The sequence below is a fragment of the Sebastes fasciatus genome, chromosome 4 (genome assembly GCF_043250625.1).
Source record: "Sebastes fasciatus isolate fSebFas1 chromosome 4, fSebFas1.pri, whole genome shotgun sequence".
Taxonomy (NCBI): domain Eukaryota; kingdom Metazoa; phylum Chordata; class Actinopteri; order Perciformes; family Sebastidae; genus Sebastes; species Sebastes fasciatus.
This window is the reverse complement of record NC_133798.1, coordinates 29,239,424-29,260,304: the sequence shown is the minus strand read 5'-3', so window position 1 is coordinate 29,260,304 and position 20,881 is coordinate 29,239,424. Positions and strand designations below refer to the sequence as shown.

Here is a 20,881-nt window from a genome sequence, read left to right as displayed (position 1 = left end):
CACTAAATACTTGTGTAAATGTACTTTCTAACATCCCACCACAACTCATCATATTTCATTACTGGATTTCTTACCTGTGTGACTCGCTGGTTTTCAGATCCTCACTGCTGCTGAGTTTAGTTTTACAGCTGATTAACAGTCATTACTTCCACCCGACGTCCCGGCTGTTATAAATTAAAACCTGATTAAGCAGAAAGAATGAAGACCAGCCTAAACTACGAGCTTTCTTAGCCCAGTTGTTATGAAAATGTAGATTACAGAATTATTTTGTATCTATATTGAATATTTTACTATTTAGATTAGATAAGAGATTTATATTAGTAGAGAGTCGATAAGGGTGAAAATAATATAATATATATATATAAAAACACTTATATATATATATATATATAACAATGGAAAATGGTGAAGGTCTGTATGTGAAAATGTTTTTTGTCTAACAAACAAATAATAATGTATGTATGTGTATATACATGATGTGTGTGTTTATGTGATATGGATATATATGTATATATATGTATATACATACATATATATGTATGTATATACATATAAGGTAATATACATATATATACAGTATATATATATATATATATATGTATATATATAAATATATATACATATATATATATGTATATTACCTTACGTTTTGTCCTAAATTATATCCAATACTGTAACATCATCCCCCTAAAAAAAAATTACAAATCCTCTAACTAAATCATCAGTTTAATTAAAGTGATTCAGTGATGAAATAAATTCATCTTTTTTTTATCAAAACAACTTTCTTTAATGAATATAAATCGTCAGTTTCATCAGCATAAAGAAAGTGATGATGTCTTGACAACGAAACGAATCTAACCTCCTTTTTTCAGCCTAAATAGCTATTTGGTTTTAGAGTGCTCCGGGGATGACGTATTTGTATAGGCCAACCAGGAAGTTAGCATCGCCCTGGTTCCCTCGACAAAAACCCAAGGCCTATGGAGAGGAGGCTGGGTCACGCGTCATCAACGCGTCATATCTTTGGGGGTATAACACATGCGCAGTAAAATCTGGTCTGCACTCGGCGGAATTGAGCCAATCACAACGCACGACCGCAGCTTCAGTTACACTGCGCATGTGTTATACCCCATACCTCAAGACCCATGTCCACATGTGACCCAGCCTCCTTTCCATAGGCCTTGCAATAACCAAATGAGATTGTTCCATTGGGTTTTGGATTATTGCAGAAAATAAACTCTGCGGGAAACAGAAGATCAAGATAATCTCCACAAACACCACTTTATGATTTTTGAAGTGTAAATGCTATCGCCAGAAGTAAAAAGCTAACGTTAGGCTATAAACAAACTACGCCACGGTCGCATGAGCGCGAGTATAAACACAAGGAGGCTGTAAAGGAGGAGAGTTGGCGTCACAGTGACCTTTGACCTTTGATCACCACATTTTCTAATCAGTTCATCCTCGAGTCCAAATGTAATGAAATTCCCTCCAGGCGTTTATGAGATATCGTGTAAATGGGACGGACAACCCAAAAACACAATACCTCCGGCCACAGCTGTTGCCGGTGCGGAGGCATAAAAATACAGAAATATAACATTTTATTAGTAATTGAAAACCATTTATGTGTATATATATGATTTTTTTTCTCTGAAAAATATAGGATAAATAAAAAAATATTTTTAAATGATATATACATTTAAAAAAAATTACTTTGATTTTAGGCTCACGAAAATCCAATAAAAAAAAAAAAAAATCCAGTATTAATGTTGAAGGCTTTGAAGCCCGATTCAGTCCTTTGTGTTTGGAATAAAAGAGAGAATTACTGAAAATTTTAGAGACATAATTTTTGGTGTTGGGTAAAACATTTCCGTGGGTGGAGAGGTGCTAATAAAGACAACAAAGACAAAAAAAAAACAACGCACTCATTTTCTTCCACATTTGACTTTATTGTTTTTATTCAACATGGTTCAGTTAGTGTGAATGTTTCCCTGAATGTGTGGAGTTTAAGACTTGGTGTTGTGTGTGAACCTCCTCCTCCTCCATCCAGACAAACAAAGCGCCAGACAATAAAATAAAAAATAAAATCCTCAAACAGCTTTAACTTTCCTTCAGAGCGACTCCTCTCAGACACGCTAACCTGCTGCTGTTCAGTACCACCGGCTTCAACCAACACACGTGGAGTTCATATAAACACAAAGACAAACAGCAGCGATACGTTTAGGCGGTCTCAAACATCTTCTTCCTGTCGGCCTTATCCTCAATGTTCTTACGCCAGTCGCCAGCAGCTTCTGTCGGCTGCAGAGGAGAAAAAAACAAACAGTTAATTTAATCAGAATCAAGTTTGTTGTCAAGTAGAAGGAAGAAAAGTAAAACAGACAATTCAGAGATGTTATAGATTTGGACTTTATTGTACGTAGAATACAATTTCTCACACAAAAAGACATTTTGATGTCCAACAAATCTGATCTCAGACTTCTGGTTTTGTTTTGTTTTTTGTTTGTTTTTGACAAAAAGTCTTTTAATGAAATATCACGGTCTTCCTCTGAGGAGCCATTGTAGGTAAAACATGAATGCATTATGGAGCTAATCTCAGCTATTCTCTGAGACTATAAACTCATAATGTGTGAGAAAAAATCACAGAAAATCTCTGTAATTAAAGTCATAAGTAACGAGAAAAAAACTTGGATATTCTCTGAGATTATAAAATCATAATTTGTGAGAAAAAACTCAGAAATTCTACACATCGCTTCACTTTGCAAGGTTGGATCAACCTCATCACACCACAGATGCCACCGTTAAACAACGCAGTAACGTGAGCCGCCGAGTGCAAAATATATAAATTATATTAATATTTATTTATGTTCATAAAAGAACAGCAGGCCATCCTTACTATAAGAACACTTCTTTTGGAGCAATGCTAACAAAGCTAACATCACTGTATCGGTAGAATTAATAATTTATACGTCCCAACAAGTATTTGCTAATAAAGAGCTTTATCTGATACGTATATTTTCATTCATGATACAGATGCATTTAGCTTACAGTAACTAATTATAGTAATGCTATTGTATTTACACCTTTTTTAATAGCAAATATCGAGTTCTGACTTCAGACAAACAATTTTGAACAAAATCAGACACGCTAAATTAAAGAATAAATGTTATTATGATAATGTTTTTTTAATCAGGATAATTAGTGTTATTGATTTGCTTCTTTCCTTTTAATATTGTTAATAATGTTAATGTATCAGTAATAATGCTAATAATGTTAACATATTAGTAATAATGTTGAGGTTTGGACTAAAATAATCAGCATATAATTAAAATAATCATTAGTTATTTGTTCAAAATGAGCTCCAGCTCAACAACTACAACAGTAAAATCCTGCTTTTACATTAATGCATCAGTAATAATAATCTAATGATAGAATATACAGTATAATAGTACAAGAGTCACAGTTTGATAATTTAACTACATTTTACTGATTATACTGATGTACTTTTACTGAAGAAACATTTTCAATGTAATAGAGTATTCTTACAGTATTCTTACTCTAATAAAGTATCTGAAATGGTGTAAACTCACCTCCTCTTTGACCTCCTTCTTGACCTGCTTCAGGCCGGCCCTCAGGTCCATGTTGACCGTGTGCTTGGAGCCCAGCAGAGCCTTCAGCATGGTGTCGGCAGACATACGCACTTTCTTCAGAGCGGGTTTCTTCACTCCTCTCACATCCACCAATTTGATCCTCAGGTCTTCAATCTAAGAGAAGGAAACAAAAAGGTTAAAAAGGGTCATTGTTAAAACTCTCTTTGTCAAGAGCCATGTCAGTTGTTGGCAGCGTATATTTCTTTCCATTGGTGTGGGATAGTAGTGGATTCAGACGAGTACAATAAAGCTATTCAAGGGCAGAAATTACGTCTTTCCCCAGCTCCAAAATCAGTTAACATTAATCCCAAATGATCTGTTCTGATAACCAGCAGGGGGAAGAATAAGAAAATAAATGTGGAAATGTAAAGATAAATAACTAAATTAAAAGAATAATCATAAGCATTTTCATTTATTTTTACATTTATTTGTTCATTTATATCTGTGTATATTTATTTATATATTTAAAAAATATATTTATTTATTTATTTTTTGCAGGAATTTACGAGTCCCGCACAAAGCCAACTGATTGACATCTTGGCCCTTAAAAGAATAGCTAACGTAATAGGGGAAAGAATAAAGAAAAGTAAAGGGACAAAAATAAATAAATGATATGATATAAAATAAATAATAATAATAATAAAAAAATATAGTAATTAAAATGAAATAAATAAATATTTTAAAATATATATAAATAAAGAAATATATAAAGAAATAAATGAACAAATAAATACAAGAAAATTCTTATAGTTGTTCTTTTAATTTCTTTAGTTATTATTATTATTATTATTATTATTATTATTATTATTTTATTTTATTTCTCTTTGTATTTTTGTATATTACCACATTTATTTTCTTATTCTTTTACAGATTAGTTCTTTTTTTATGGCACTCTATAGAGGACGGGTGTACTTGGAAAAGGAAAGAAAATGAAGAAAGAAAGAAAAGATTCTGTCGAGGACTGTTTAACTGTTACTGACATTGAAATTTAAATAAAGTTTTAAAAGAAAAGGTTAATTTTTGTTGTCAAATTAAATTTTTTATTTCCTTTGGTGGAAGTGTTTCTCTGGGCTTGGCCCTTCAAGGAATAGCAAAAGGAGTAGGAAAAATAAAGGGATAAAAATAAATAACAAAAAATATACAGGAACAAATACAATAATTTAATGAATATATATATATATATATATATAGATAGATAGATAGATAGATAGATAGATAGAGAGAGAGAGAGAGAGAGAGAGACATTGACATTTAAATAAAGGTTTATAAGAAAAGGGTAATTGTTGTCGTTCATCATGTCAGAGAGCGTTTACCTCTTTGTCACACTTCTGCACTTTGGACTCGATGTCATATCTCTCCTCATCGATCTTGTCAATGATGCTGTGGAGCTTCTTGCAGTATTCCTGTCGAGATACAGACACACACAGTACTCGTATTACATACATGTACAACATCTAAACGTGCACTTTTATGTACAGTTTTGTGATACTACAGTCACATCCCCTTTGAATTGATGACAGCCCTAATATATATATATATATATATATATATTTGTTGATGTGATAAAGAAGACCTTAATCTATAATTTAAGCCATGTGTTATAAATATTTGACCCATTTTAAAGAAAATATCAGGAAGTAATTCCTGGGAACAGAAATGTTGCTGAATAACAGGAATGAAGCCAAATGCAGCAATAATAATATTCCAATAATATATATAGAATATATAAAAAACACTCTGAATGAGTAATATTACTTTTGGTATTTTAAGGACTGATTTTTACACTGTTGTTACATTTACTCAAGTAAAGATCCGAGTACTTCTTCTTCCACCACATCATTGAATGTTCTTCCAAAATGACGGCTCTATAACTGAGCCGTCACTCTCTGATGCTCCTCTCACCATCAGGGTGGCCTGGTCTCCGCTGGTCTTCGCGGCAGGACAGTTTTCGGCCATGTAGGCCTCCTTCGCCGCGATGTCTTCCTTCTTCTCCGTTTCCAGCCATTTCTGAGCGATCGACAGGATCAGACTCTGCAGGACAAACAAACAGGTATTTCATTGTTTTATACACGGAGAACTCAGGAAGTCATTATCAACATCTCTAAAGAATCCTATGATGAAACTCATCACTTCAAACATGATCTGAAACGCTGTTTAACGCCGAACTCACACCAGAGCCGCGGCGAAGTGCGGCCGGTGGTGAACTACCATGCAATGTCTATGAAAAGCTGCAGGGGTCGCTCCCGAGCTCAGCGAGCTGCGGCCATTTGTTTCTGCGGCGAAGTGCGGCCAAACTAAAGTCGAGAAAAGTTTAACTTTTAACGGACAGAGAGGACCCGCAGCCAATCAGTAAACAGATCCTGTGACATGTTAATCTATGTTACAAAGAACTTCTTCCCGCCTGAAACACATGAACACGCCTCCCAGCCGTAGAAAAAGGTAATTTTTGCGGCAAGCCACCAAATGTGGATTAATCCGCCGCTGAAAATAGTCCCCAACACATGCACTATTTCCTCCTGTTTGAGTAACGTTTGTTAAAGATTTATGTCTTCAATAAATAACTTCTTAACCATATCAGTCTAAATCTGTTTTCATGACCAATTAATTGACAATCAAGTTATTGTCATAAAATACAACCAGTACACTTTTTAAGGATTTCAGTGATTCAAATAAATAAATGTTATTAATGAAAAAGATGTTTCAAATTAGAATCACAATATTTTTTCTCACTCCAAACCCTTTTAAAGAATCACATTTTAACAATAATTCAGATTACGTAATGACGAGGTGGTATTTCAGCTGACTGACACCAAACGTGGATTAATCCGCCGCTGAAAATAGTCCTCAAAAAATGCACCATTTTCCTTACATTTGATAAAAAACTAAAATATGTCAGTAAATATCCCACTGGTGAATTTTGAAGCCTTTATCTGTCTTTAAAAAGTTACTAACAAGTGGCTACATGAGACTACTAAACATCATCACGCCGACTCGTCCGCCTTTACAGCCTCGTTGTCTATACTCGCGCTCATGTGACCGTGGTGTAGTTTGTTTATAGCCTAACATTAGATTTTTACTTCTGGCGATCGCATTCATACTTAAAAAAAATCATAAATTTGAGTTCATTTGTTGAGATTATCTTGCTGAATAAAACGTGAAAGTATCATAAACGTGTTTTTGCCACAGGGTTTATTTTCGGCAATAATCTAAACCCAATGGAACAATCCCGTTGGCTGTTAGTGGAGGGAACCAGGGCGACGCTAACTACAAATATACGTCACCCCGGCTGCACTCTATTTGACTTGAAGCTGAGAGCCACAGACAGGAAGTCAGACAGAGTTGAGTTTAAGGTGAGTCCAAAATCTCATACTACGCTCTACATACTCAATATGTGTACTATCCTTCAACATACTATAGCGTGAATAAACAGTAGTATGTTTCCGCAGTCATTACCACGTCACTTCCTGAGAGCCTTTAGCGTACTAAACAGCATGTTAGTATGACATTTCTGATGCAACCAGACTTTTTATGGGATATGTCGACATTGTGAAGTGATTCAAAGCTCATTACTAATATTTTTAAAGCTAATAATTTCAGGACAAACTTTGAAAACCTAATTTTTTTTATCCAGGACTGTAAGAAATGCACCTTTAATTATATACACAGAGTCTTTAAGTTACCTTCAGGTGATGCTTGCGGCTGGAATTCATCTTTTTGCTGTTTGGGAGAAAGTCAGATCAACATGTTATCATGAACTAATTAACTCTGAATTTCTTACTTTACTAAGTGAAAATATCATCTAGATGAGAAGATAATTTGATATTTTTCCAATGCAGTTCTGCTTGTTTTAAAGTACTATTATGGATTGAGAGTCAGTATTTTGGCAGATTTCGCTCATGATTTCAGGATAATATTGTTTAAACAAATAGCACTTTATAAATAAATAACAATTTTACACTTGTTTTCAGAGAGATTCTGTGCTTGTAAACAAGGATGTTATTATAATAATAAATAAGACGATGTGGTTCAGACTTACTCAGACATCTTGGCGTTTTTTTGCGGTTCACAACCTGCATGAAAACACACATGAGAACAGATTGAGTGGAGGAAACACTTAAGTTTTTTTGACCCCTGCTGAACGCCGTAGTCGCTCAGGTCATGATGTCAGTGCGAGGTTCGCTGAGATCAGCATGTGCTGCTGCTCTGATGGACGGGCGGAAATATTTGTGCCGTAACGTGATCTGAGGCCACAGCTGAAGAGCAGCAGCGTCGACGAAACTAAACTGGGACGGTCGGGATCTGGTGTCGCGTCTCGACGGTTTACGACCAGATCGGGTTAAGAGTTAATTTAAAGAAATTCTCCAGTGATGATACTTTTAAAATACTAACTCCACATCAGGTGCAACGATCTCTTAATGATCAAAGAAATTCCCTTTTTCAAATTCAGCTTATTTTTTCTTTAATACTTTAAATATTAAGTGCCGTCTCAGAACTTACTAAAAGCTGTACAATTTCCATTTTTCTGGGTTTCTTTCAACTTAAATTTAGCATATTTAGAAACTATGATGCTAAAAATAAGAAATAACGGCAAAGAAATGAATGCAACTAGCTGCTTAATCCTGCAGACACTGAGACAAATAAATTAACTTATTAATCATTATTAATATCATCAGCCTAAAATCTGTGTTAATGACCAATTAATTGACTATTAATTACCAATTATTGTCATAAAATACAACCATTTTCACATCTTCTGTAACAGAAAATGGCACAAGGATTTTAGTGATTCAAATAAATTTGTTTTTATTCTAAAAGATGTTTAATCAAATTTAATATGATATTTTTCTCACTCCAAACCCTTTTGAAGAATCACATTTTACCAATAACTCAAACATCATGACGACAAGTTGGTATTTTAGCCGTCAGTTGTAAGACTTTGTCGGGTCGCAGTAACTTACTAACGCCGAGCTGCAAACAGCTTCAGGACCATAAAACACAGCACAGTGCAGCTGAACGAGTCCCATAAATCCAGGTCTGTCAGGAAAAGGTCAAACGTCGGCGGCAAACATGTAGAAAGCGAGTTCAGGATGTCAGGAAGGGTCAAAGGTGGAGTAACGGAAGGCTTTTAAATGAGGGTTTTTAGAAACCGAGTCTGGCTAGTGTGTGTGGCTGCACTGATTAAATAGAAGATGCTGCTCTCAGAGAAGCTCAGAAACAAAACAAGAGAAGAAGATTTCTCACCTGTTGAGAGGAGGAAGAAGAAGAGGACCAAGACACACTTGTGGAAGAAATGAAGACACTGCCTAAGCTACACAGTGAAAAATGAAATAGGGTATATATGGTGGGTTGCGATGCCTCAGCAAAATGCTCAGATCCTCTTTATGGAAATGGATTCCCGGGCAGACCAATGGGCTGACGAGCTCCTGAAATACACCCGACCCAGCCCAGCTCTGCAAACCGCCCCCCCAACCCGTGAGTCCACTTCAGGCTTCAAGATGCAGATTCATACAGGGAGGGGGGCTAATCTGAGGCCGGTCTGACACTGTTTAATCTTCAGGTTCTCCAAACTAGAACCATAATAAGGGATCTTCTTTCTGTTTACCACCTGAAAATATCCCTTAAAGAGCTTTAATGTTGTTTTTAGAGCCAATATCTGAAATTTAAACCCCAAAACGACTTTTAACACCTCAGTCGCCAGAATAAAATATTGGCATTGTACGTTTCTGTAAACCACAATATTTTCTAAGTTGATTTGAACAAAAAAAGAGCTCAATAACAGATAATAGTTATTATATATTCAGGGTCATTTATTTTGTATTATTGGTATTTTATTACTTAATAAACAAGGTAATAATTCTAAAGACGTCCTTAGTAGGATTTCATTGACTATTCGATTGGTTGATCTGTTGTTTTATTTGTACTTGTTCAGATGGAAAAAGTCATTCAGGACGTTTTCTCTCTACTACAGTAGTTTGACAAAAAAGCTTAACTCAAGGTCCACTTACTAGATTTGTTTCTGAAGCTTTCAACTAGATCTAAGTTATCATTTAGCTCGTGTAACAGGCTGATGACAGAAAGTTAATTTTTAACAGATTAAAAACTGCTTTCCAAGTTTTCTGAAGTCTAAATGTCGCAATGTGTAATAAAGCTAATCTACGTGTCGTAGAACGGTTAAAGATAGGGTTGTTGATGTTGGAGAGCTAGCATAATTTGAACGTAGCATCACCTCAGGTGCTTCATCACCTTAGGTGCTCCATCACCTCAGGTGCTCCGTCTAAACCCCCCCCCCCCCTCCCTCCCCTCGGGCCCCCCCCCCCCCCCCCCCCCCATGTGAAAACATGTTTATGTTTTTAGATAAATATGATGATTAATGGAGGTTTATACCAGATAACAGATAAGTTATTATATATTCAGGGTCATTTATTTTGTATTATTGGTATTTTATTACTTAATAAACAAGGTAATAATTCTAAAGACGTCCTTAGTAGGATTTCATTGACTATTCGATTGGTTGATCTGTTGTTTTATTTGTACTTGTTCAGATGGAAAAAAGTCATTCAGGACGTTTTCTCTCTACTACAGTAGTTTGACAAAAAAGCTTAACTCAAGGTCCACTTACTAGATTTGTTTTTGAAGCTTTCAACTAGATCTAAGTTATCATTTAGCTCGTGTAACAGGCTGATGACAGAAAGTACATTTTTATCAGATTAAAAACTGCTTTCCAAGTTTTCCGAAGTCTAAATGTCGCAATGTGTAATAGAGCTAATCTACGTGTCGTAGAACGGTTAAAGATGGAGTTGTTGATGTTGGAGAGCTAGCATAATTTGAAAGTAGCATCACCTCAGGTGCTCTGTCTAAACCCCCCCCCCCTCCCCTCGGGGCTCCTTCCAAGGCAACGCCCCCCCCCTTCACATACACATGCACGAGCACCACCGCATTGTAACTACTTCACAGAAACACAGAGCGGAGAGAGGACCTCAACTCAACAACGCTACCTCATGAAAAGTAACCGCGGCAGTGCTACTTTTGGATGAGTTTTCTCTTCCATTCTTCAGTAATCTTAAGGCGGCGACGCGCTCTGAGTTCAGGCTGTTGCACGCCAAGGGTAAAGGACGAGCAGGGAGGCAGAGAGGCATCTGATCGGTTCTTTCCAAGCGGACCGCGAGGCAGTGATTGGTAGACATTTTTACAGGATTACAGCAGCTACAGATAACGGTTCTTTTCCGGTCCTTTTTCAGAGCTCATCAGTAATGGATCTCTGTCGGGGTGTAAAGACCATTTCAACCAATATAACAAATAGTGTCTACTGGATAACATCGTCAACCCTGCCTTTAATAAGCGGATAAATGTAACAAACAAATTAATCTGTATTTCAACACATTTATTTCTAATGACTGATGTATCACAAAAACAACAACAACAACAACAACAGTGTCTGAACTGTCCTGCTGGGACTCAGAGACACATTCAGTCACTCAGACCTCAGACGGAGACGTCTCCCCTGCCGTCGTCCTCGCCGCCTCGGGAAGGTTTTTAGGAAGTCTCGAACATCTTCTTCCTGTCGGCCTTATCCTCGATGTTCTTACGCCAGTCACCCGCCTCCGCCGACTGCACAGAACAAACACCAACGTTAGAAGAATCACTTCAAACTACAAGAGAGAGCCTGGTTATGTTTAAAACCATTTCTATTAAATTACTAATTTTTGTCCGAGGTGTACTTTGTTTTTAACCCCAGTCAGCCGTTGGTTTCCATTCATTTCACTAAAGTATAGAAAACAACCAGCAGGCACATTAAAGGAATACTTCACCCCCAATAATGACCATTTGTATATCAATTACTCACCCTGTTACCTTTGTTTTTCTCCATGCCTCCACGGGGATCGAAGAATTAAAAAACGGAGAAAGGCCAAATTTAACAAATGGTAAACAGTGCTTGACGAGCAGCGTGCTTTTGTAAGCGTGAGACTGTTTATGTGGAAGTGTTTTAAATAGTGAGATTTTAGTGAAGATGTATGTGTTTGGGACGTACTGAGCATACAACTGGATAAATGAGATGTCGATTATACTGCAGGAGTTGTGTGAGAGTTTGTAAACTGATGTTTTATATAGTTTTGCTGTTGTTAAACGTGGCTGCCATTTACTTCAATTCATCCAGACTTTTCTCCGTTTTTTGATTCTTGATTCTGAAGAATTCAAGGTAATACGCGGTGAGGAACTGATATACAGATGGTCATTTTGGGGGTATAGTTTTGCTTTAAACCTGCTTTAGATACAGTCAGTGATCCATCACACTGCAGTAAATCTACATATTAAGTCATTTTTATCCTATAATTGAGTCCATAAGATCATTATCTTTAGGCAGGTTTAAAAGTCAAAAATCCACCACTGCAGTGAAACTATTTCAACCTGTTTTTCTAGAAAATTTATAAAACGGATGTTTCATAGTCTATCTGCAGCAAGTCTCAGATCTCCAAAATCCAACAAAATCCAACTGAAAACATTCACAGTGTAGTGAAGAGATTGGAAATCAAAGGCTGCTTGCAGAGTTAAAAACATTAAAACTAAACACTACAGCTTTGTAAAAGAGTTAACATTGATATAAAGTGTAAAAGGTTTGTTGTAAAGGGAACGAAACATGCAAAAGGCCCTGCTATGATCCTTTAAAATATAAATAGTGTGCATCATGCATTACAAGTAACAGAGATGATGTTTCCCAACAGGAAGTTTGAAGCCCATACTGAGGTAATAAATCAAGTGTGAAGTAGGCTCATTTTCTCATAGACTTCTCTACAATCAGACTTCTTTTTGCAACCACAGGAGTCGCCCCCTGGTGGCAGTTAGAAAGAATGCAGGTTTAAGGCACTTCAGCATTGGCTTCACTTCTCAAACCCAGGGGGTTTCCCACTAGTGCAATGTAACTAGCTAACTGTATATGAAGTAGTAAACTAGCTCCACCTGAGCAGCTACAACAGTGACATGCTGCTCTAACATTGATGCTTCACTATTAACTATCTAATAATGTCACATAGAATCCGATATCAGTCACATTTTACTGCACAATGAGAATTTTTACTTTGATACTTTTAGTATATTTTGTTGTTAATACTTGTATTTTACTGAAGTAGGATTTTGGATGCAGAACTTATTAGTATTTAGTATTTCTACTTTTGGGTCTGAGTACTTCTTCCAACGCTGACCAAACCTGGAACAAACTGGAGAAAACCTTCGAAAGAATAAGGAGTTTCTAATCAAGCTGCACGATTCTCGGGGCATCCCGGTAGCTCACCTAGTAAAGCAGGCGCCCCATGTATCAAAAGCTGAGTCTTTGCTGCAGTGGCCCGGGTTCTAATCCGACCCGTGGTCCTTTGCTGCATGACATCCCCTCTCTCTCTCCCCCTTTCACAACTATCACTATCTCTATCAAAATAAAGGCAAAAATGCCCCCAAAAAAGTAGCCTGATTCTGACTTTAACACCTAAACGTGACTATCAGCTGACGCTTTCATGACGTAAATAATCATGTGACAGACTTCTGTGATGGACTCCTTCCTCACCTCCTCTTTGACCTCCTTCTTGACCTGCTTCAGGTTGGCCCTCAGGTCCATGGTCACCTTGTGTTTTCCTCCCAGCAGAGCCTGCAGCATGGAGTCGGCCGACATACGAACCTTCTTCAGGGCCGGTTTCTTCACGCCGGCCAGCTCAACCACCTTCAGCTTCAGATCGTCAATCTGGAGGCAGAAAAACATCACAACGCGTTGGTCCAGATGTTGGTCAGAGGAACATGTGATACTTTCTCCAAGTTTACACATAATGAGTGACGATTTCTTTAAAGCTACATGAACTTAAAGGAATATTTAATGTCTATAAACTCTGTAGCAGCTGATTATGTTGCTGCTTCTTCACAGTTACAGACTGAACCGTACAGGAGTGGTTTTAATGGATTAAAGTGTTATGAGACGTTGCTAGGACCAATAAAAAGTTGTAAAAACATGCTTAAACTTAGAATACAAGTCAAAAATGTTGGAATCAATCTGACAGACTTTTGGAAAAACAAAGGGACCAAGGACGGTCAAAAAAGGATAAATACACTGAATCCAAAATGCAAAATCCACCAAATTAAAAGGCGACTCCGTCTGCGTTCTTTTCTGGGTTTTTCAAATGTAAACGTCCACCAAGCCGTTAGCAAAAAGCAGTGACGTAGATTACCACAGTCAGTTTATCAATAAGGTTATGTATAATGAAAACGCCAACACTAGCTGAGTCAACGTTAACTGTGCTAAGTTTGGAAATAACTGAAAGGGTTAGTTCGGAGTTCCTGTGTTCTGCGAGATAAAATGATTGTTTTTGTGAATGGAGTCTGGTGGCTTTGAAAAGAACAATTTAACGGCTTCAGTTCCCCGTCAGAAAGGGCTGTCTGACAGCGAGGTAAAGCGGCTGTGGACGGGAGCAGTAGAAAAACTTATTTTAGCCACTTAAAATAAAATCGATATCAGTTTAAGTGTGCGCTATATTTCGAATATTTTCACAGCTTTACCTCGCCATCAGAGAGCCACCAGACTCCATTCACAAAAACAGTAATTTTACTTCTCAGAACAGGGGAGTTGCTGGTTTACTGCTGCATCGATCGGTTGGTTTATTTGTGTTATCGTGTTAATGACAGCAATACATGTCATTTACCATTAACCGTTTTTATTACACAGCCTTGTTGAATGCTCGATTCTGATTGGTCAATCACGGCGTTCTACGGTCTGTTATTTCTTTATAACAGACCGTTTCTATGGGTGCAGTTCTGATATCGGACTCTGGCGGACCGTGCCAAATTAATGATTTCTTCAGTAAGTAGCCGTGTAATAAGTGGGACCCCTCAGGGCGATCCACCGCCACATCGCCCTGTCAGGGTTTATTTCACAACAATTGGCTAGCTGTACATTATCCCTTACATATTTTTGGCACTGTATATATTTTAGATTTTGGATATCTGTTTATTTTAACTCCCAACTCGTCAAATATCGCCGCTTGGTCCGTGCCCCTCGGCGTCTGATACCACGCACCGAGGCACCCTTTAGCATCTGTGTCTGTATGAGACGCACTGGACTCCAATGTGAATCCATCCACGACATTATTAGACGTCAGATCAACTGACATAGTATAAAGAGAGAGAAAGTCCTTTTTAGGAAGAGGACAGGATGGGTGGATGTGTCAAACAAACACAGGACTTTCTCCCAGTAGATCGCTGTTCGGGTCCCGTGTGAAACCAAGAACCACGTTGACTTATCTTACCGTAGTTTTGTTACGTAACTTACGTACTTAACTAACGCCAGTTACATAACAAACGTTCTTATTTTAACCCACACCAGGATTTTTTCTTAAACCTAACCAAGTAGTTTTGTTGCGTAAGTAAACCTAAAAACTAACTAAACCTACATTGGAAGTTTATTTTGAAAAGAAACTCTATATGTAACGAGGTGAAACTGAAACGACATCCCTGACACGTCCAAAACTGACGCTGGAGGGTTACGTAGAGCGCCATAGTTTGAAGCGTAGGGCCACTGATGAAGCATCGGTATTTGATGAGTTGAGCATTTTGTTTATTGACATTTTTGCACTACTGTCTCACCTCGGTGTCGCTCTTGGTGACTTTGGACTGGGCGTCGTACCTCGATTCGTCGATCTTGTCGATGGTCTGGTGGAGCTTCTTGCAGAGTTCCTGTTGATACACAAAACAAACACATCCACTAAAGTACTGTTGGAGGTATATAATAGTACAACAGTCACAGTTTTAATACTTTAACTACATTTTACTGATTATACTGACATACTTTTACTGAAGGAACATTTTCAATGCAGGATTTTTACTGTAACAGAGTATTTTCACAGTGTGGTATTAGTACTTTTCACCGGCTAACAGCAGCGTGGTCTCACCATGAGGATGGCCATGTCTCCGGCAAGGTCGGGTTTGGGGCAGTTCTCGGCCATGTAGGCCTCCTTCGCCGCCACGAGTTCCTTCTTCTCCTGCTCAATCCAGCCGGCGGCAATTTGCAGAATCAAACTCTGCAGGGAGGTGAACAGATGAGAGTTAACAATGATGCTCCACTGAGACGTCAACGAGACGTCAACGAGAAGAAAAATATGGTTTTATTGTCACCTTGAGAGCGTGCCGACGGCTGGACGTCATTTTCTTTCCCCTGTGAGACAAACAGTCAACATTCGGTCTTTATCTTTTCTTCTTAAAGACTTATTTAGGGGAAATACACTTATTGTCTGTACGGTAAATAGGAAGCTGGTTAGCTTAGCATAAAGACTGGAAACGGGGAAACAGCTAGCCTGGCTCTGTCCACCAACCAGCACCTCTAATAAAGCTCACTAATTAATACTTTAAATCTAATTAAAAACAACAATAACTTCATTATTCACATGGGTTATGTGACCGACTGTCGTTTTACACTTCGGCTTTTGTTTGGATTAAATAAACGAGATATATCACGTGTTAATTATTGAGCTTTAGAGACCAGGAGCCGGGCTAAATGTTTCTGCCTGATTCCAGTGTTTATGCTAAGCTAAGCTAACTGGTGGTCTAATTTCTCAGTTTTAAAGCTAGAGTGAAGATACTGGTATCATATGAAACTACAAAACCTAATGAATCCATTGGTACCAACCATGTCATACTAGCTGTCATGAAGGAGGTTAAATAAAGCTCCAAACTTACGCTAAATTTTGGTGAGGAAAAACTGTCATGGCCATTTTCAAAAGAGGTCCCTTGACCTCTGACCTCCAGATATGTGAATGTAAATGGGTTCTATGGGTACCCACGAGTCTCCCCTTTACAGACATGCCCACTTTATGATAATCACATGCAGTTTGGGGCAAGTCATAGTCAAGTCAGCACACTGACACACTGACAGCTGTTGTTGCCTGTTGGGCTGCAGTTTGCCATGTTATGATTTGAGCATATTGTTTATGCTAAATGCAGTACCTGTGAGGGTTTCTGGACAATATTTGTCATTGTTTTGTGTTGTTAATTGATTTACAATAATAAATATATACATACATTTGCATAAAGCAGTATATTTGTCCACTCCCATGTTGATAAGAGTATTAAATACTTGACAAATCTCCCTTTAAGGTACATTTTGAACAGCCCTACTATTAATATAACACTAAAATGCTTCTTTAAATATCTTAAATATAACAGAGCCTCTGTAGCCTCGGCTGTTAACACGTTTCTCCTCCTCACATACCAGCAACATGTACAGCTGCTGTCATCCGAAGCTCGACATTGACCTTCAGCTTGAACATGTGTTCAGATCAGTTCAGACTCTCTGTCGGTCTGAACACTGATACGTCTTCAACAACTATTAGACTTTAACTATTAGACTGATTATCATGAGATTAATGTTCCCCAGAGGATGAGTCCTTATGAAGCAGCTCAACATTTACACCTATGTCGCTGTTTACCTATACATGTTTCTGATTGTTTGTTCGTATGATTCAATTGTCTGATTTTTTAGCTCCTATTTTCTGATCTCATGTGCTTGTATGTTTTCTTTAATGCCGTCAAAGTGCCAGGGACTGCAGATGAAAATTACTGTGGCTAAATCTAGTACTTTTACATGACGGCTCACGTTAATTAATGTGCATTGTCCCTTCTTAAATAAAATAAACATAAACAGGGACAAAGTCCAAGATTTTATCTAATGTGTTGTATTTATATTAATAAATGAGAATTTTGTCAGTTAACCAACTAAAGCTGAAAGCACAGCATAGTCTGGTAACGCTTTATTTTAGGGGACACAAGTGATAATGTAACTCTAATATCAATTTACTAATATTATTAATTTGGTTCCTAATTACAGGATAAATGGAGACAGTGTGCAATTGTACATAATACATAAAATGTTAAATTTCAGCATACAATTCAACGTTAATTGGAAAAATAAAGCAAAAAAAAATCCTCAATTAATGAATTAACAACTAATGAATATTTATTTGGGACTAAATTAAGCTTCTCTTTCAAGAAAGCTTCTCAGGAAACCAACAACTGCTGATAAACTCATCAAAAGCGACTAAATTTGAAGTAAAATCACTATTTCATAACTTTGTCTCGGTTTTCCCAACATTTACTACCAAATTACATAATTTTTTTGGACTAAATAACAGATCATAACCCACTAAAACCGTCATTAATTGACTGATGCTACAAATGTTTGAGGGGTCATGAACTCTAAAGAGAAAGACTGTACATTTTATTCACACCTGCAAAGTCAATGTCATTCAAGAATGGGACAGATTGTGATGTTAATCCCTGGTTTAGTTCTGGATTACAGACACCATGTTGTGACACACTATCTGGGATTTACATACACCAGTGTCTGAATCCAAGATTTACTGGGAGATTATCAGGAATTTAAAAACAAAGAAGAAGAAGAAGAAGAAGAAGAAGAAGAGGTGTACTCACTCAGACATGTTGTTGGTTTGTGGTCTTCAGCCTGTTGAGAGACAGAAACATTCATGAGGAGCTGTCTGTCTGTCTGACTGTCTGTCTGTCAGTCGGGTCTGTCTGTCTGTCTGTCTGTCTGTCTGTCGGATCTGTTACTGTAAAGCTCAGCTGATCCTCCTGAACGTTATCGATCAGTGACTCTTTTACCTCTAGCAGGAAACACGAGACGCTTCACTACCATAAGAAACCTCCAGCCGGAGGCCACAAACCGGATAATTTTAACATGCCCCCCACATGTCAGATGGCGGGGCCCCTCTGCTCTCTTCAGTCAAACCCCTCTCAAGACATTTCTAACTGGAATTCAGCTCCGGGAACCAAATGTCACCAAGCAGAGCAGAGGAACCCAATGTGGCGCCGAGCACGTGGTGAGAACTGTTAACACCGACGCCGCTAATTCCTACATCCTGCAGGCATGCAAACCACCGCCCTGACACGGAGGCTAACACTTCAGATCAACAATTTAAACAATCAGAAACCATAAAAACTTTATAAGAGACATAAATGAAGAAGCTTTGAGGACTAAAAAAGGTTTATAGGCTCAACAAAATCAGAACTTAAAAGAATTCAATGAACAAAAGTACAAAAGTTTCTTATCATACAACCATCAAACGATGAGTCACAAAAAAGCATCCAACGACAGCCAATAATAATCCTTATCATAAAAGAACCAAATTTATTTAATTTATAAGTCTTAATTTAGAAAGAAATATATAATTTGATATTATAATATTAACAATCAAAAATGTCACCAACACCAAGCTGGTAACATTAACGTTAACTTTATATTATTTTAATAAATAATAAAAATCAAAGATGTCACCAAGACCAAGCTGGTATCATTCAATTTATATTATTTTAATAAATATTAATAATCAAAAATTTCACCAACACCAAGCTGGTAACATTAACTTTATATTATTTTAATAATATAATAAAATATAATCAAAGATGTCAACAACACCATGCAAACTTAACTGTCTGATTTCACAGATGAAAATAAAACTTAAGCATCAAACTTTAACCTGAACGTCCCAAAGTTACTCAGCTCCGATAAATCTCAGCTGAACGCAGCCTCAGAGGTCAAAGGTCACACCTGCAGCAGCACCTTTAAACCAGTTAAAGCACCTTAAAGTTCCACCTGGTGACAAGACCTCAGTGTGTCTGTATTGATCCCTACAGGAGTGAAACGAAGCCGAGCTGCAGAGAAGCTCACCTACTGAACGTGACGGGGAAAACGAAGACGAAGAAGAAGAGGGGGAGACACTGCCAAGTCCTGAACAGTAAAGATTAAACAGGGTATATAGGGTGTGAAGAGCTCGCTCAGCAGAAAGTCCGCCCTCTTTATGGTAGCAGAGCCACTTCAGACCAATGGGTCGGCAGGCTCCAGAAATACCTCCACAACTCTCCGAAGGAACCTCATAAATTTCTGCCACAAAAGTCTCCTCCCTGGAGTTGACGGTGAACAGATGCTATCAGGTTCCCTCCACAGAGACCGACGGAGGGATGAAGCAATTGTTACACAACAGTCGGGACGGGGGGAAGACATGAGTAATTTTAAAAATAATTTTATCTATAACAAAAATCTGGAAAGAAATATGTAATTTGGTACTAATTAAAGGGGAATTAAAATGTTCAATAAGCACATTTCTAATTACTAATTTCAAAATAAAAGTCTTTTAGTCAGCTGTACATGCAAATGCAAGCAAACAATTACTTCTTTGTCTGATTCAAACAGTTGAAATCTCAGATTCACTTCCGCTATAGTGGATTTTGTTCCCCTTAATAACTGAAATATTGATATCATGTTAGTAATTTACATATGTTAATAGAGTGCTGATGGAAATGAGTTAGCATTTTAGCACTTCCTGTTCCCTCATCTGGAAGTCACGCGATAGTAACACGTTAACGCAAATTAGTTTTAACGCCACTAATTTCTTTAGCAGAGTGAAGATACTGGTATCATATAAAACTACAAAACCTAAGGAATCTATTGATACCAACCATGTCTAGCTTGTCATGAAGGAGGTTAAATAACGCTCCAAACTTATGCTAAATTTTGGACAGGAAAAACTGTCGTGGACATTTTCAAAGGGGTCCCTTGACCTCTGACCTCTAGATATGTGAATGAAAATGGGTTCTATGAGTACCCACGAGTCTCCCCTTTACAGACATGCCCACTTTATGATAATCACATGCAGTTTGGGGCAGGTCATAGTCAAGTGAATCAGTTTAAAGTTAAGTTCTAAAGTCTTTGGTCCCACAAATGTTTAAGAAACTAATATTTAATGAAGCTTAAAGATGGAAATAAATAATTTCTTTTAATTTTAGACAAATTATAATCCGGATAAATTCATCAATAACTGTAAAAATGACCACCACGCAAGCATAAATAACAAATTAGTTTTAAATTGGACAGACTGTGTTTATCATTAAGTATTATAGAAGGTGACTGAACTCCATAATGATTTTTATGGAGTTTTTATTTTTACCACTATCATCATTGAGTGAAATTTACTCAAATTATAATAACTATAATAACTGACAGAACTGAAATTTTGTTTATAAATAAATCAGAGATTTGGGCGGTGATTTAGGAGTCCAAAACCAGATTAAATAAGACAAACAAACAACAAAAATCTGGATCATAAAGGGTTTCTTTGTCCGTTTTAACCATCAGGGTGAAACCAGATGTTAAATGTTGATTCCAGTAAGAACTTCCTGTTTCCTCAAACTTTAAAGGCAGA

The 20,881-nt window shown here is 37.3% G+C and overlaps 2 protein-coding genes across 2 annotated transcripts; both read right to left on the bottom strand.

Annotated features, from left to right (window-relative positions):
* Positions 1–1,922: 1,922 nt before the first annotated feature.
* LOC141766533 (troponin I, fast skeletal muscle-like) lies at positions 1,923–9,027 on the bottom strand. The gene is made up of 7 exons (XM_074633459.1): positions 8,883–9,027; positions 7,678–7,711; positions 7,322–7,358; positions 5,544–5,672; positions 4,955–5,044; positions 3,582–3,755; positions 1,923–2,292 (listed from the first exon to the last, which is right to left on the bottom strand). The coding sequence occupies exons 2-7, from the start codon at positions 7,683–7,685 to the stop codon at positions 2,215–2,217; spliced, it is 516 nt and encodes a 171-aa protein (XP_074489560.1). The 5' UTR covers positions 7,686–7,711; positions 8,883–9,027; the 3' UTR covers positions 1,923–2,214.
* A 1,980-nt stretch (positions 9,028–11,007) lies between these two features.
* LOC141766534 (troponin I, fast skeletal muscle-like) lies at positions 11,008–18,782 on the bottom strand. The gene is made up of 6 exons (XM_074633461.1): positions 18,096–18,782; positions 15,786–15,825; positions 15,563–15,691; positions 15,258–15,347; positions 13,195–13,368; positions 11,008–11,249 (listed from the first exon to the last, which is right to left on the bottom strand). Exons 1-6 carry the CDS (start codon positions 18,101–18,103, stop codon positions 11,175–11,177), a joined length of 516 nt encoding a protein of 171 aa, XP_074489562.1. The 5' UTR covers positions 18,104–18,782; the 3' UTR covers positions 11,008–11,174.
* Positions 18,783–20,881: the final 2,099 nt, after the last annotated feature.

Coding starts and splice junctions, on each gene's coding strand:
- LOC141766533 (XM_074633459.1), bottom strand. Junction 5,673..7,321: donor GCCGCAAGCATCACCTGAAG/GTAACTTAAAGA, acceptor TTTGTCCTGCAG/AGTCTGATCCTGTCGATCGC. Junction 5,045..5,543: donor GAGACCAGGCCACCCTGATG/GTGAGAGGAGCA, acceptor GTATCTCGACAG/GAATACTGCAAGAAGCTCCA.
- LOC141766534 (XM_074633461.1), bottom strand. Junction 15,692..15,785: donor GCCGTCGGCACGCTCTCAAG/GTGACAATAAAA, acceptor ACCTCCCTGCAG/AGTTTGATTCTGCAAATTGC. Junction 11,250..13,194: donor AGAAGGAGGTCAAAGAGGAG/GTGAGGAAGGAG, acceptor TGTTCTGTGCAG/TCGGCGGAGGCGGGTGACTG.